The sequence below is a fragment of the Leptonychotes weddellii genome, chromosome 5 (assembly GCF_054177405.1).
Source record: "Leptonychotes weddellii isolate Sample4059 chromosome 5, ASM5417740v2, whole genome shotgun sequence".
NCBI classification, from domain to species: domain Eukaryota; kingdom Metazoa; phylum Chordata; class Mammalia; order Carnivora; family Phocidae; genus Leptonychotes; species Leptonychotes weddellii.
In genome coordinates this window covers 5,620,019-5,637,262 of record NC_138373.1, presented here as the reverse complement: position 1 = coordinate 5,637,262, position 17,244 = coordinate 5,620,019, and the positions used below count along the sequence as shown (strand labels likewise).

Genomic DNA, 17,244 nt, shown 5'->3' with positions numbered 1-17,244 from the left:
GGAACGGATCACCAGACCCAGGTGGCCATCGACGCGGGCATGCTGCACGTGTTGCCCCAGCTCCTGATGCACCCCAAGTCCTCCATCCAGAAGGAAGCAGCTTGGGCCTTGAGCAACGTGGCTGCAGGGCCTCGCCAACACATCCAGCGGCTGATAGCTTGCGGCATGCTGCCTCCTTTGGTGGCTCTGCTGAAAAACGTAAGTGGTGCGCTCCGTGTCCGTGACAAGAGGCTATTTTCCGATTGGCCCTGTGTTGAACTCCTTCAGTAATTCAGAGACAGGCTAAGAAGCAAATTAATTGAGATCACAACAGAGCTGTGAAACCGTGGTTTCCTCACTCGCCCTGGAAACAGGAAGAGGCATCCCGTTTGGGACAAACCATTAAAGATTTGGGAGACTTAACAGGCATTGTTCAGTGAAAAGGTGATCCCCCACAGCTCCAATATTCAGCAAAAATATTGAGCTGGTAAATACTGCCTTATCTTTAGTGTTAAAAGAATGTGCCATCCACTCTACGTACTAAAAGGGGGAGGGGTTTGTTTTGTTTTAGGAGGAAAAACGTATCAGGTTATGGTGATATTATACACTGAAGAAAGTGGCCTTTTCAGTGTAAAAATCACATCAATTAGAGTAGTAATATACACTGAAAATCCAGATGTAAAAGTGGAAATACAATAAAGCTTCCTTCTTCCTCCTGATTCCCACTTCCCTTGCCTGGGACAACTACTATCTGTCGGCATTTCTTTTTGTCACCTTTGAATGGATGAGCTCTGTTTAAATCATTTACATGTGACACAAGCCAGGAGTGGGGCAGTCTTCCTGGGGGCGGGGAGGCAAGTGGAGTAGGATGGGAAAAAGAGGCTGCTGGTGGGGTGCCTGCCCTCAGGTTAGATGGTGGGTTCCCAGGTGTGCCACCCAAATCAAGGTTCAACCCAATCCATCAGATACTTCCTATCCTGTGTGCGTCCATGAGTCTGTACATATTCTAAGCAGAACATCCAGTCATGAGTCAAGGAGTAATCTTATTTCAAGCTGCCTTTTGAACTACAACTGGCTTGGAGCCATATGTTGTTTTGGTTATCGGTATGTTTTTGTTTGTTTTTAAGTTGAGGTCACAGTTCTTCCCCAGCCATAAAATGGGAATAATTCCTTCTGCCCGGGGAAAGAAGGATCTACAATAAATGACTCCCATATCTCTGGGCGAAGTGTTTCTTATAAATGCAAGGGATACATTGAGTGAGGTTTCAGTGGCCTTCCTCCGTCACCTCCGGGCTGGCTCAGTCCCTGAGATCACTTCTGTGTGCTCAGCTTTGTAGCTGGGGAGCTTCTTGTCCATAGTTTTCCTGTGACAGAAAGACCAGAAATGTTGACCTAGGTCACTATAACCTAAAATTCCAAGCATAATGCCTATTTTTCCCATAACCTGACCTAAGGAAATGAGTCTACTTCAAACTTAAAACCTCCCTCTAAGGCCCCACAGAAGTCTGTCTGCCTACGTCTGGGCTTCTCAAAGATGCTGTCTTCTGCTCAAGAACTAGAGGCAGGATGCCAAGGTGTTCCATGTAAATTGCACAGACCATCCTGGCTGTCCCTAGCCTACCTAGAAATTGAACTAAGGGGCACCTGGGTGGCTCAGTCGTTAAGCGTCTGCCTTCGGCTCAGGTCATGATCCCAGGGTCCTGGGATCGAGTCCCACATCGGGCTCCCTACTCAGTGGGAAGCCTACTTCTCCCTCTTCCCCTCCCCCTGCTTGTGTTCCTTCTCTCACTGTGTCTCTCTCTGTCAAATTAATAAATAAATAAAATCTTAAAAAAAAAAAAAGAAATTGAACTAAGCATCACTGTATTTAAGTTCCTCAGGATCTATAAAGAATGTAAATGTTCTCTTTCTGCAGGGAGAATTTAAAGTCCAGAAAGAGGCCGTTTGGACCGTGGCTAACTTCACAACTGGAGGCACCATAGACCAGTTGATCCAGCTTGTCCACTCTGGTGTCCTGGAGCCACTGGTGAATCTGCTTACCATCCAAGACACCAAAATTGTTATCATCATCCTTGATGTTATCTCTTTTATCCTCCAGGTGAGCTGTTCTAAGCAGGTTGGTTTTTAAATAGCAGTCTCCAAATTTGAGGCATTTAATTTGGTTCTTAAAACTCACATGTGGATTCTCTTTCCACTCCTTCACCCCTCCTCCTGGTATCCTATGGGTAACAAAAACAAGAGGACTTTCAAAGAAGGTCCCTCTTCATTTTTCAAATGAGTGACTGTGTGCCCAGCATTGTTTCAGATGCTCAGGATACAACAGAACAACGTCCTTGCTCTGATTGAACTTATGTATTAATGGAGAGGGAAACAGACACAACAGCTGAGAGCTTATCTGCTAAAAGGACCGTCACTGATGGCTCAGAGTGGGGAGAGCATGGTGATCCCTTGTATGTAGTCATCAGGAGAAACTTGTCTCAGGAAGAACATTTATGCAAAGCCCTGAGAGGAGTGAAGTGAATGAGTCTTGTGGATATCTGGGGAAGAGCACTCAGGATGAGTGGGGGCAAATGGATAGAAGGTGGTAGTCAGGCTCAGAGCATCCAGATCACATGAGGTGTGGGAGAACTTCAGCTTACTCTGAGTGAGATGGAGAAACCAATCAAAGGTCAAAGCAGGGGAAAGAGTCCATGAACCACATGGCTGGCTCTTCTAGAAGGCTAAAACATAGGATACACTCGAAAGAGCAGCAGCAGGAATAGATCTTGAAACTGACTCCAGAGACTTGAATTAGAGATCTAGAAAGCCTTATTTCTGGAAGAAAGCCAGTGTTCATAAACCATTTGTGTCAGTTCTGTATTGCTGCATAATTGGTTACTGCCTAGTGGTCTAGAACAAACATTTATTATGTCACCTAGTTTCTGGGGTTAGGAATCTGGGGGCAGCTTAGCTGGATGGTTCTGGCTCAGGGTTTCTTAGGAGGTTCGAGGTGTCAACTGGGGCTGGTCTCATCTGAAGGCTTGATGGAGGTTGGAGGATCAGCTTCCAAGAAGGCTCACTCACATGCCTGGAAAGTTATTCTCACTACATGGACCTCTTCATAGGACCATATGTGTGTCTTCACATCATGGCGACTGGCTTCCTCTGGAACAAGTGATCTAGGAAAGCAAGATGGGAGCCCCGATGGCTTTTATAATCTAGCCTTGGAAGTCATTTCAACAACATTCAATTGGTTACACAGATCAACCCCACTCAAAATGGGAGGAAACTATACAAGGGTGTTGAATACCAGGAGGTAGGGATCATCTGAGGCCATCTTGAAGGCTGGCTATATTCATTTGGTTCAGGTCCTTTTATATGCAACTAAGCTGTTTGAAAAGTTTCAAAGTAACACCAGGGGACTCCTTTTAAAAGCTCACTTTAAGCATCCTTTTCATGTAACTGTCTTGGAAAGAACTGACCTTAGTCAGGAACAGATCTGAAAGAGCACCCAATTAGACACTAAGATTGAGCAAATCACACAGATGAAGAATAGAGACTTGGCCACCCGTAGACAAAGTTGCATAAAATGACATAACACTTTTGTGAAAGTACACTTGTGGGCATTAGAAATTTAACTTCATCTGTTTCATTTGAACTAAACATTTGGGATTTTTTTTTCCTTGGGGGGAGTCTGGGAAAACCACATCTGATAGACCAGAGAGAAGCACTGGAATAGCAGGTTAGGAGGACGAGGCAGGAGAGAGCCTCAAATGGGCAGCAGAGTGTAGCTGAAGTTCTTTGAAGTGACTTTGGAGCCGTTTGCTGTGGTGTTGACATCCAGAATCCTTCTCCAGAGCTCTGACTGCCCTTGGTCCTCCCACACTCCCCAGTGTTCTTTCTGAGGCTAACCTAGCACATTGGTCCCACCTCGGTTTCTTTGCTCAAAGCCAAAAAACTCATTTTGGACTTGCGGATAGGACTAGAGTGTGTCAGGGTTTAGACACACAGTGCACACTCTGATCAGGTAGACAGTGTGGCCTAAATCATGCTTAATTTGAACCACAGGAGGTTTTCTTATTACTGCTCACGAAATAGAGAGCAGAGCCCTTCAGGAGTTGACACCAAAGCCTTTTCTTTATTTCTCTTCACTTCCCCCAGATAGACTGTTTAGCTGAATTACTCCCTCTTCTCCTAATATGCAACATGTATTCCTTCACATCTTTGTCCTTGCCCCTCCTTGTTTTGAGAATGCCATGATTATCCTATGGTTGACCCTGGCACAGCATTGTTTATCAAGAACATGTGCTAGTTTCCAAGTCTTTTATGCACATCTTCTATAACTTAAACCACCGATCATCTATATTCTGCTTTCTTAAATTATTTACCTGTCTGCCCTAAGAACGTGAGTTACAAAAAGGCCTTTTCTAAATCCTATCTTGATCTCTAGTTTTGTAGGCCTTGCCACGGTATATGTACAAAGGTTTGAGTGAAGGAATAGCCCTTGATGATAAATCCAACGATCCGCATTGGATTAAATCCACTCATGTTACTTGTTTCCAGGGACCTGGTTATTTGCCGTGGTGTTACTAAGGGTCCCCTTAGTCTTACCTCTTAAGGCTTTTCCAGTGAGGGCAGGGCCAGAACACCTGCATTTAAATAGCATTACTTGAACATTCTTTCAAACTGTATTTTAAACAATTTCCATTAATTATAAGGGAGATAACTATTAAACAGTAATAGCAATGTATTTATGAAGGGCAGCATACTTGGCAAAAATTGTATTTTGTGCAGTTGATATAAACCTAAATATATGTACTATAAATATCTAAAAGGGGAGGAAGATCCTGAAATCTTTTTTTTTTTTTTTTTAAGAGGAGAGCGAGAAGAGGGGGTGGGGAGAGGGAGAGAAAGAATCTCAAGCAGGCTCCATGCCCAGCATGGAGCCCAACACGGGCTCGATCTCACAACCCTGAGATCATGACCTGAGCTAAAATCCAGAGTTGGACCTTTAACTGACTGAGCCACCCAGGTGTCCCTGATCCTACAGTCTTAATGAGGGAAGAACTGTGGCTGCCATTCTGGAACAGGAGCCTTTGGTCTGACTCCACGGTGGTGAAGCTCTACCTCCGAAGGGCTTTTGCCCAGAGTCTTGCTTTTCCTTTATGCCCACAGGCAGCAGAGAAGCTTTCAGAGAAGGAAAACCTGTGTCTTCTGATAGAGGAAATGGGTGGCATTGATAAAATTGAGGCTTTGCAACTTCATGAGAACCCTCAGGTTGCCCTGACTGCTTTGAACATTATCGAGAACCATTTTTCTGAGGTAAGTGACTTCAGAGTGGAAAGGAGTGCCCACACCTCCTGGTGTGCTACCTTAGCAGGTGATCATTGGGCAGGTGCCCATGCTTCTCCTGTGAGCTGGGCTTCTCTCTATGACTTAGCTCTGAGTTTCTCCCCCATCCATGCTGACTGGGCCGCCTTTGAGTGGCAGCTTCCTGGCTCCTGGAGACCATTCTAGTCCCATAAAAGCTTGTCCTGCTACCTCTGGTTTAGAATTTTTTTGTTTTGTTTTGTTTTTTTGTCCCCCCCCCCACTTCTTTTGATGGGGATGGACAGATGGATGGATGGATGGACAGGATATGATGCTGAAGTGATTGTTTTTTTCTTTTTTCTTTTTCTTTTTTTTTTTTTACCGAGAAAAACAACTAAGGCAGGCCCAGCTTTTGAAAAACATTTTGGTATTTTTTTTTTTTTTTAAAGATTTTATTTATTTATTTGACAGAGAGACACAGCGAGAGAGGGAACACAAGCAGGGGGAGCGGGAGAGGGAGAAGCAGGCTTCCCGCGGAGCAGGGAGCCCGATGCAGGGCTCGATCCCAGGACCCTGGGATCATGACCTGAGCCGAAGGCAGATGCTTAATGACTGAGCCACCCAGGCGCCCCAACATTTTGGTACTTAACACATTTTGTCTCTTCCCAGAAGATGGGGTTTGGGATAAACTGTACACAGGGCTTTTAACTTCTCTGTGGGAGCAGGGAATAGTGATCAGACAGCATTAGACACTTCTTTAAACCATTTTTTATTATAATGTGTAACATAAAAGTTTACCGTTTTAACCACTTTTGAGTGTACAGCTCAGGGTCCTCAAGTACCTTCACATTGCTATGTAGCCATCACCAGCATCCTCTCTAGAACTTTCCCATCTTTGCAAAATGAAGCTCTGTCCCCATTAAACATTAACTCCCCATCCTTCTTCCCTACACCGCCCCCAACCCTGGCAACCACCATTTAACTTTTCATCTCTGTGAATTTGACTACTCTAAGTACCTCATATAAGTAGAATCCTACAGTATTTTTTCTTTTATGACTGGTTCATTTTACTCAGCATAATGCCCACAAGGTTCATCCATGTTGCAGCAGGTGCCAGAATTTCCTTTATATTTTAGGCTGAGTAATATTCCACTGTGTGGATAGATGATGTTTTGTTTATCCATTAATCATAGATATTCACTTGGACTGTTCTTTTGACTCTTGTGAATAATGTTGCTATGAAAATGGAAGTACAAATATCTGTTCAAATTCCTGCTTTCAGTTCTTCTGAGTGTATATACAGAAGTGGAATTGTTGGGTCATACAGTAGTTCTATTTTTAATTTTTGAGGAACCACTATACTGTTATCCATAGTGAATGCGCCATTTTACATTCTCACCAGCAATGCATGAGGGTTCCCATTTTTCAACATCCTAGCCAATACTTGTCTGTTTTTTTGATCACAGCCATCCTAATGGGTGTGAAGTGGTATCTCATTGTGGTTTTGTGTGGCATTTGCATTAGATATTTTTCATAGGAAGAAGGTGAGCTCAAAGTTCTTAAGTGGCCAGGAGGCTAGGGGTTTATAGAGTGAGTGACACCCCGTTAGGCATCAAACTTGAATCAGCAAAATACAGAGCCATACAATAAATATGACCAGGTTGGTGGTGTCTTGCTACCTGAGGGTAGCCAATACTGGTTTGGGACCAAGAGGATGCTCTCAAAGCAGAGAGGACCCAGAACAGCAATCAGCATCTTCTGGGTTAAGGCTCCTACGAACACCTTGTAATTTAGGAAACCCATCTCTTAAAGGAGGTTCAGATCTCTAGGACTCATCCAAGGGCTCCAGGCTAAAGACTTCTGATTTGGAAGTAACAGCTACATATGCTGTGTCCTTACTCACCGTAAGGGCACTGTTCTGTGCATCAAAACTGCACTTAAAAATAAGCTAGACATAAGAACACAAATACTGTGTGCTTTCACTTACATCAGGGACCTAGAAGAGTCAAACTCAGACATGCAGTAGAATGGTGAGTGTCAGGAGCTGGGGGAGAGAAGGAAATAGGGAGCTAATGTTTAGTAGGTACAGAGCTTCAGTTTGAAATGACAAAGTTCTGCAGATGGATGGTAGTAGTTGCACAGAAATGTGAACATAATGCCTCTGAGCAAATGGTTAAAAATGGCAAATTTTATGGTATGTATGTTTTACCACACACACAAACTGCATTTAAGATCCAGCCTGAGAAATATTTCCGTGCTCCTCTTCTCTGGGGGAGACTTGAGGCTGATTTTAGAGCAAATTGCTAATCCACAGAAGATGTTAAGGAGTCAGCTGTGCAGCAATAATGTGCTGAGAGCCTCCAGGTATAATAGTGTCTCTTCTTCCCTGAAGGGAGAAGAAAGTGGCACAGTATTACCAGCCCTGGACCAAGATCATGAATTCTTAAACCGCCTAACAAAGCAATACCAAGGCCCCACGACTCCTAAACCAAGGAGCAAACCCTAATGGGTAACTTCTTTAAGAACCTTCTATGTCTTGGCATGGCACAGGTGTAAAGCTTTTTAAACTAAATGTTAATAAAATTTTTGACACCTTCACCTCCATCTATCAAAAATGCCGTTAAACTGCTTATGTCTTGAAGCCCTGTGGAAGTCATCTCCTAAGAATGTGTGGTTTAGTGGTTACCTTTAAGTATCTTGAAGACCCTGAGAACAGAGTAGAATGGTCTATAGCTATCTAGACAAATTTTGACTTGTAGACTTGGTTTAACCAGCAATTCTTACAGTTCTTTCCCCTTTCCTTTACATTGTCATGGAATGCCTGTTAATAGAGAACATTCTTCAGGGAAAGCTGTGTGGACGATAGTTAAAAGGAGAGTGAGAGTAGGATGGGAAGGACCTAGGAACACGATACTAGGCAGCGTTGTGATGGATGTGGGATACACTTTAAGGAGGACTGGACTTGATTTGTATTATTTGAGTGTAGAGGTGGATCAAGTTCTACTGGGCTCTAAAGCATCACACCAAAAGGTCATGCCCAAAGCAGGTCTTTGCTGGTCCTTGACAAGTGAGGAGGAAAACTGTGTGGGAGTCCATCTAAAGTACTGCTGGAAGACCATTCACGTTCTCACAAACATCTCATTGAGTGGTGAGAACAAATCTGCGATTTAGTGGACACTAGATATTCCAATAAGCATCCTCATCAACTTCTGGAGTGACCATGCTCGCTGCTGAGAGCTGTGTTGGTGGGATGGGATCCTCAGTGTTTTGCTCTCCGCATGGAAATCCTTTTCAACTCCCTCTTTCATTCATCAGCTCAGGACATCCTAGCTTGGTACATCCCTGACCAAGCAGAATCCCACTCAACAAGGACTTTGCATCTTAGACCCAGGGACTGAGTGCAGAAGAAACAAATAATTGGCAAGTGTTCATTTACTCCAGCAGCAGGACCTTACACTCAGTGGAGTAGACCTTCTCAGTGGTTACCTGCCTTTGCTTCTCCAAGGCTTCCCTTTGGTCCTGTCTGCTCCCCCATACTCATTTTTTTTTAAGATTTTATTTATTTGAGAGAGAGAATGAAAGAGAGAGAGCACAAGAGGGGGGAGGATCAGAGGGAGAAGCAGACTCCCCGCTGAGCAGGGAGCCCGATGCGGGACTCAATCCCGGGACTCCAGGATCATGACCTGAGCCGAAGGCGGTCGCTTAACCAACTGAGCCACCCAGGCGCCCCCATACTCATTTTTTTAAATATTTTATTTATCCACTTACTTATTAGAGAGCACGAGCATGAGTGCAGCAGGAGGAGCAGAGGCAGAGGGACAAGCAGACTCTGCTGAGTGCAGAGCCTGAGGTAGGGCTCAATCCCATGACCCTGAGATCACAACACGAATGAAAATCCAAAGCTGGTCACTCAACTGACTGAGCCACCCAGGTGCCCCTGCTCTCCCATACTCTTACAACAGATTCTCTTTTTAAGTAGCCAGAATTAGTTTCTGTTGCTTGCAACTGAAGAATCTTAACTGACACACATGGGGTGGAAAAACTAAACTAACTAGTTATTTAAATCCAAAAGATCTATTAAATCCCATTTTGTCAAGATAGACATTGTATCAAGTTTGAACTTTAAAAACACAAGTAACATATATAACAAATTGTATATATTGCTATATAGTATATATAATAGTTATTATATATTCTATATAAATGTTTTTTAAAATTAAAAACAAAACTAAGAATGGAAAAAAAATGATCCTACCACTTCAACACAACTATTCTGGATTGATTATTTTTAAGTAATCTCAATGCCCAATGTGGAGTTTGAACTCATGACCCTGAGATCAAGAGTCACATGTCCTACAGACTGAGCCAGCCAGGTGTTCCCATCAACACAACTGTTTTTATGTTTGTGTTTTCCCTTCCAGTTTGAGTCCACATATACCTTTTTTTTTCTTTTATCTTTTTCAACATTTTAAAATGCCACCTTTCCCCCCCATGGCTTAGGTGCAAAGAGGTGGTGTTGGTCACCTTCTGGCTGGGTGCCCATGTGCTTGGATGCAGTGTGTTGGGATGACTGACAGAGCAACAGAAAGAAGGAAGGAGTAACTGTCCCTAGGTCAGCTTTATGATGTAAAGGCTGAATTGGAACAACTGACTCTCTTGCATTTACCCCAAGTTTGTCATGTACCATGGAAGAAATGCAATTCTCCCGTCTACCCTACAATCCATAATTTACCTGCTCTCTGTTTTCCTGAAACATGGAGTGACCATGTTTAATGATAATAGCACATGATATTTTAGGCATAGTAGCAAAAATAACCAGACGTGGAGTTGTGGGCTGTGGGTTCTGGTCCCGGCTCTTTTTCTAAATAGTTGAAGCCTGGACAAGTCCTATAATTTCTCTGTTCCTTAATGCTTCATCTGTCAATTCTCATTTCTTTTTTTTTTTGGTCAATTCTCATTTCTTTGGGCTTTCAGTTTTTATCTGCAAAATAGGGAGGTTGTGTTTGGTAAATTACTAGTTGTATAATGTTTTCATATATTATGTGCAACTCATAACCTTGAAAAGTTAAATGTGGCAAAAATGGTCATCAGTCTCCAATGAAAGAAAGTGGAGCATAGAAGGTTACTCAATATGTCCTGCATCTTTTAGTAAGTGGTAGAGCAGAGACTCAGGTACAAACCCTGATGTATTACCTGCTATATAACAAATTTCCCTAAAACTTAACAGCTTAAAAAAAAAAACCCTATTGCACACATTTTTTGTGGGTCAAGGATCTGGAGACAGCTTGGCTGGTGGGTCTGGTTCAAAGTCTTATGAGATTACATTCAAGCTTCTGCTAGAACTGCATTTTCATCTGAAGGCTTAACTGGGGGAAGATGTGCCTCAAAATTCACTTACATGGTAGGTGGTAGGTTTCAGTTTGTCCATGGCTGTTGGCTGGAGACTTCAGTTCTCCATCACATGGGTCTCTCCATAGACTACCTGAATCTCCTGACCATAGGAGGGCTAGCTTCTCTCAGAGCAAATGATCTAAGAGTGTGTACATGGGAAAGAAAGAGTGCTCAAGACAGAAGCCACAGTCCTTTATAATCTAATCTCAGAAGTTAATATACTATCATATCCACCATATGCTATTAGTTACACAGACTAACCCTGATAGAATGTGGGAGGGGCTACACAAGAATATGAAGACTAGGAAACAGGGATCATTGGGAGCCACCTTGGAGGCTGACTACCCTGCTCTGCTACTCTACCATGTGTTCACATTTTATTTTATTTATTTTTAAGATTTTATTTATTTATTTGAGAGAGAGAGAATGAGAGAGAGCACATGAGAGGGGAGAGGGTCAGAGGGAGAAGCAGACTCCCTGCGGAGCAGGGAGCCCGATGTGGGACTCGATCCAGGGACTCCAGGATCATGACCTGAGCCGAAGGCAGTCGCTTAACCAACTGAGCCACCCAGGCGCCCATGTGTTCACATTTTAAAAGACATCATTCAGATGAGAGCCTAGGGTCAGTGAAGTCTCAGCAAAGAAAAAGAAGAGTTGAAGAACCAAATGGAAATTTTAAAACTAAAAAATATAATAATGGAAATTAATACTAGATGGGCTCAACAGCAGAATGGAGCAGACAGGAAAGAATTAATGAACTTGAAGATAGACCAATAGAAGCAATTAAACCTCTAGATCCAACTACCAACCTACAGAAAATACAGAAGACAGAGAAAAATGTTAAACTACACCTCAGAGATGCAATCAGCAAAATCCAAACCCTAAGAAACTCTGCAAGACTATTCTGTTTCCTCATTGAATAATTCTGTGAAAAAAATTGCACATGAGGGAAACTTAGAGACTTAACCAGCCAGAATGTGTGGATTATTAGTTCTATCCTGATTGTAACAAACAAATGTAAAATAAATAAAACACATGACATTTATGAGACAACTAGAAGTTTGAACATTGAATGGAGGTTTGATATTAAAGAAGTTAATTTTTTAAGGTTGAATAATCATGTTAAGGTTATGTTCATTAAAAAGTCCTTTCAGCAGTATGTACTGGGTGATTTCAGATGGAATGATGTTTGAAATTTGTTTCAAAGTAATATGGGATAAGGGAAGTGGAAGAGGGAGAGATACATAGGGTAGAACCTGCACTGTGATAATGGCTGGTGGATCTGGTGATGGGACCATGGGGAGCGGGTATTACACCTTTCTGGATTTTTTTTCCTGTGAACATAGGAATTTCCAATAATTAAAAAAATTTTTTTAAAGCCATTATATCCTTTTACTCCACAAAGCTGATTATCTGACCCTTCCCTCCCCTGATAGTAAACTGGAAGTTTGTTTCCTCAATTGGGTAAAAAAGTCTCTGTACTAGAATACACTGGGCAAGGTTAAAAGCAGATTCATGCTGAGGGGGGATTAAGTAAATTGCTTGGGAATGGTGAGCCCCCACTTACCCCACACCGTACTGGGTAAATGGAATGCTACCAGACAGGTGTATATCTTCTACACAGGAGCCTAGAAGATCTTTCTGTGGGAAATATGACCTTCCCAAGAGGAAAGACCTAAAGACACTGACATTGTGAGTTCCACAAGGAAACAACCCATCTAGATTACCCCAAGGTGCCCACTTCTGATCAGCTTTTTAGTACCTCACTTAAATAAATAGATCAAGAACCACCAGACATTTGAGGAAGACTTCTGACATAATAGAGACAAAAACAAATAGTGCTGGTAGGGGATTTGAAAGAAAAGCCAAGCAAAGGAAAGAGAATTAAACAAAAAACAATACTAGCATACTCAAGAGATGAGATATTGCTTCCATGAAGCAAAAATAAGATGCTATTTTTAAAAGTCCAAGATCAAAAAGGACTTTTGGAAATTAAAAATGATAGTAGAAATGAACAATTCAACAGGGTTGGATGATGAAGTTGAGGAAATCTCCCATACAGTAGAGCAAGATGACAAAGATAAAAATATAGAAAAGATGAGGTTATATAAATCTGGAAGTCTAGGAGATCCAAAATCTGAATAGAGGCATTCCAGAAGTAGAGAATGAAAAAAAAAATTATCAGAGAAATAATTCGAGTATTTTCCAAAGCAGAAGTAGACATTTCCGAATTTAAAGGTTCCAGTGAGTAGCCCAGAAAAATGGATTAAAATTAACCTTTGCCAAAGCACATCATTGTAAAATTTCAAAACTCTGGGAAAAGAAAAGATCTTACAAACTTCCAGAGAGTAAAAAGAAGTCATGTACAAAAGGTCAAGAATCAGAATGCATTTTTTCTCACTCACCTAGTTAAATCTTTTATCACTCTGTAGGGCACCCAGTCAGCTAATCTATTCATGGGAGAATCCTAATGGGAACACATAGATGTGTATATATAAGAAATCTGAACCATTTGTCCAGAAAAAATAACCTAGGCTCCCATTCTTAAGTATGCATGATCAGGCACAAGAAGAAAACCAACCTGATAAAAGAGAAAGGCCAAGGTGAATGAAACAACTGTCCCCAGGAGAAACAGACATAACTCAGAGAAGCTAGGGAAATTACTCTCTATATTTTCAACAGATTTGAGAAGATAGGGACTGCAGGCATTAAAAAAGAAGATGCTATGAAACAGGAACCATCTCAGAGATTAAATAAATATCAGGACAAAATTCAAGGGAAGGGTTTGAAGATAAACAGAAGGAAAGATTTCAGACTATAGAAAGGAACAGAGATGAAAAAGTTGGGAGAAAAATGAGAGAGGATCAATTTGGGAGGCCCCCCATCTGAATAACTGGAGTTCCAAAAAAAAAAAATGCAAAAAATTGAGAAAACACAGGGAAAGATATTATCAAAGAAATCATAAAAGAAAATTTATCAGAATTGAAGGAATCTCTAGGTTGAAGGAATCTCTAAGTTGAAGACTCACTTGGAATGCAAAGCTGAATAAATGAGAAAAAGATGAATATCTACATTCAATGTTGTAAAATTTCAGATGACCAAGAATAAATAGAAGATCCAAAAAATTTCCAGAGAGAAACAATGTTATGTACAAAAGAATGAGATTAACATCAGATTTCTCTCTGGGGGCACTGAATGGTAGACTATAATGGGACAAACCCGGAAAGTTATTTTTTTTTTTACGATTTTATTTATTTGAGAGAGAGAGCAAGAGCTGGGAGAAGCAGGATCCCTGCTAAGCAGGGACCCCAATGTGGGGCTCGATCCCAGAACCCTGGGATCATGACCTGAGCCAAAGGCAAATGCTTAACTGATTGAGCCACCCTGGCACCCCAAAGCCTTGAAAGTTCTGAGGGAAAATTACTTACAACTGAGAATTCTATAGTCATATAAAGTAAAATGGTATTTTCAGATATAAACTCAGGAGGGTTACCTTTCAAGTACATTCTGAGTAAGCTACTTGAGAATGTACACCATCAAAAAAGGGTGGAAACAATCTTACCCACACCCCCCCATCATCACCAAAAAGAAAAACATAATATACAAGAAATAGTGGAATCAACTCAGAAGTCCATTGAAATGCAATCCCAGGATAACAGTTGTACAGTGAAGCTGGAAAGCTGTTTGCTCCTTATTAGAACAGAAAGGCAGCTCCAGATAGAATGTTTTCAATGAGAGAAATGAAATAGACCAAAGTAACAGAATGACTAAGAAGCCAGATTATGTTAATGACTTGATGAAGAAAACATAAATCTCTTCCATCAATAAGAAGAAAGTGAGGCAATTAGAAATAACAGGTAAAAAATTATGTAAGAAACTCATGGCCAAACAGGAAGCAAACCAAAATGTGGTATGATTTTAATTTTGATCCTGCAACAATCAACTCATGGAACCAGCAGACAAAACAGGGAAGTCAACTCTGCTTGCAGAAGAGAATGTGAATGTTGTCATCCTTGACATTGTCAGGGTTCAGCTGATAAATATGGAGGTGGGAGTATAGAGGACAACTATAAGAGAAGGTAAGGGTATTGATATCTTCATCTAATGTGGAGGGCATCATGAGTTATGTGCTGATGGAAGAGCAAACACTAGCTCAAAAAAATTTTAAAGTACAAATAGAAGAAGCAAAAATACAAAGCAAGTACCAAAATGGAGTCAGGAGGAGGGAACTCCTTATCTTCCATAATGGGGAGCCAGATAATGTCTTAAATGAAGAAATGCCAGTGTATATATATTATTATTTGTGAGAATATTATATATCTGGTAATATATGTATAGAAAAAACATTCTGGGAGACTATTCACCAAGTTGATAACCTCTGGCTAGAAGAGAGGGGGAGTCCCAATTCTGTCATTGGTAGTGTTTTAATAATAATTAAAAATAGAAAACCTCAAAGATATTAGAATTTTGTAATCTCATGGTGTATTGCACGAATGTGAATTTGAGTCCTAAATTCCTGAAGCATAACTCCACACAATGAAAGTCTGGTGAATGACTTGGGAGTTACCGGTAATAAAAAGGTGTTTCAGTGTGTGAGTTTCTCTTCTCTAAAGTAAACACCCTTTCACTCGGTTTGGGTGAATCATAAATGGGAAAAGATTCCATATCTCTGATTTGCTTGTTTTTGAGAAATGTGATTGTTTAGAAAGCTTTTAAAGTGTTTTTTTTTTTTTTTTGCAGGGTCAGAGGGGGGAGTGGGAGAATCATAACACTTAACAATTATTAAAACTTATGGGAACTTGTATTACTTATAAAGTTCTGGTTCCTACCTACACATTCAGTTGAGTAAATTTATAAAGGAAAGTCTTCTCTGGAAGGCTGCAGGTTTAGATACAAGCACCCCTAGATTAAGAACAATTATTTAAATGACACTTTTACAAAGGGTTTTCACAGATAACATCTTCCATACCAGTAATTCTTATAAAAGTGGCATGATGTTGGTATTATATCTATTTTATAGAAGAAGAAATTGAAGCTCAGAGATGTAAGGGAATCACCCATGATCACATAGCCAGCAAATAGAGTATTTAAGCTCACTCTGCTGATGCCAAATCCACTCCCAGTTGTATCCCTAATGGGAGGATTGCTAGGGAATTAATTATTCTGGGTTTACCCTGGTTCTTATGTGCCTTGGGTTCTTAGTTCTGTGTGTATTTTAAGGAAAGGAAACTCTGGTGATTGTTAAAGAGTTTGTGACATGTCTCTAGTCTTAAGGAAAGGTAGGGAAGGTAACGTCTGGGTCATCAAGATATCGGGATCCAAAGGAGGCTTGAAAGTGATTTTTTTGATGGGGGGGACCCTCCACCATCACTGTTGGGAAGGTGAAGACACAGGTGCAGATGTGGGAGGCTTCAAAGTGATTTTTATAGGACTTCTCTAAGGATTTCCAAGGAGTATACCTACCATAATAACCAGGTATGCTGTAGACACGGGCTTGCTTTCTCTTTGCCTGCGGCCATAAATCTAGCTTCCTAACTATAGGTACTCTTCTCTCAAAACCCCAGGAATGTTCTAAGCTGAGTGACTGAGGGTCAAGTTGGCAACTCTTTCTTTTGAACCTGCAGTCCAATTCTTCCCAATAAGAAGAGAAATAGCTCTTTGTCAAAAAAGACCCTAGTGCTACCCCAATACTGTATTTCAGGCACTGGCAAGTTCATAGCTTGCCTAAGTCATTCATTGTTGATACCAGTCCCCCACCCCCTTTCCCCTCCTGCTTAAATAGGAATTATTCTGCAAAGGATTGCATTCAGAGTATGGAAACTCCTTTAGGCGAAGGATGCATTAGCTGATGGGTTCCATGAAACATCTCTAATGATTCTTAGCTCTACCGTTTTTCGAAGGAAGGCATTCTCCTAAGACCAGCCCTTTATTATCAAAATATTCCATTCAGATGCAATATAGTTTATTTGGGATAACAATATTCAAGATTCTTAATTTTCATCAATGAGTAGAGAATCCAACCATAATCCACAAATGCAACTGTAGAAAGTACAGTTTTTCTCCTTTGTAGCTAGTACTTTCCTTAGAAGAAAACTGTATTCCCATTTGATTTCAAAGACACTCACTTATTAGAGGCATGGCAGTCCTGTCCTGTGCTTAGTTAAGACATCACAGACTTTGCTTGCTGAGCAAACTGCAATGTCTACATTGATTATACCTCTAAGTGACAACCTAAGATAAAAACTCACAGCAGAAATAGATGTGGCTTGTTGAGAAAGCTGCTCAAATCTTTTAAAAAGCAAAGGTTTTGGGGCTGCCTTATGAGAAATAAAGTTACCAACCATACATCCTGAGTATCAAATTTAAATTGGTGATGTTTCTGAATGGATCACAGCTCATTTTTGAAACTCTTTAGAAACTTGCTGCTTAAGGCACATGCAAGTTCTTTTTCTTTTTTCTACATGCATCCAGGTGAAGCGGCCAAACCCTTCCCCTTGCCTATGGACACCAATAGCGTATTGATGTCCACAAGAAAGGGAAGACTTCAGTGTGGCTCTTCTGCCTTATTTATATGTTATTTGCTTA

General features: G+C 41.1%; 1 protein-coding gene across 1 annotated transcript in view; it reads left to right on the top strand.

The window, feature by feature from the left end:
• KPNA7 (karyopherin subunit alpha 7) overlaps positions 1–8,805 on the top strand; it is a 36,942-nt gene extending 28,137 nt beyond the window's left edge. The window contains exons 10-13 of the mRNA XM_081819322.1: positions 22–198; positions 1,895–2,077; positions 5,134–5,280; positions 7,661–8,805. Of these exons, the coding sequence (XP_081675448.1) occupies positions 22–198; positions 1,895–2,077; positions 5,134–5,280; positions 7,661–7,774 (621 nt within the window). The 3' untranslated portion in view covers positions 7,775–8,805. The remainder of the gene's footprint in view (positions 1–21; positions 199–1,894; positions 2,078–5,133; positions 5,281–7,660) is intronic.
• Positions 8,806–17,244: the final 8,439 nt, after the last annotated feature.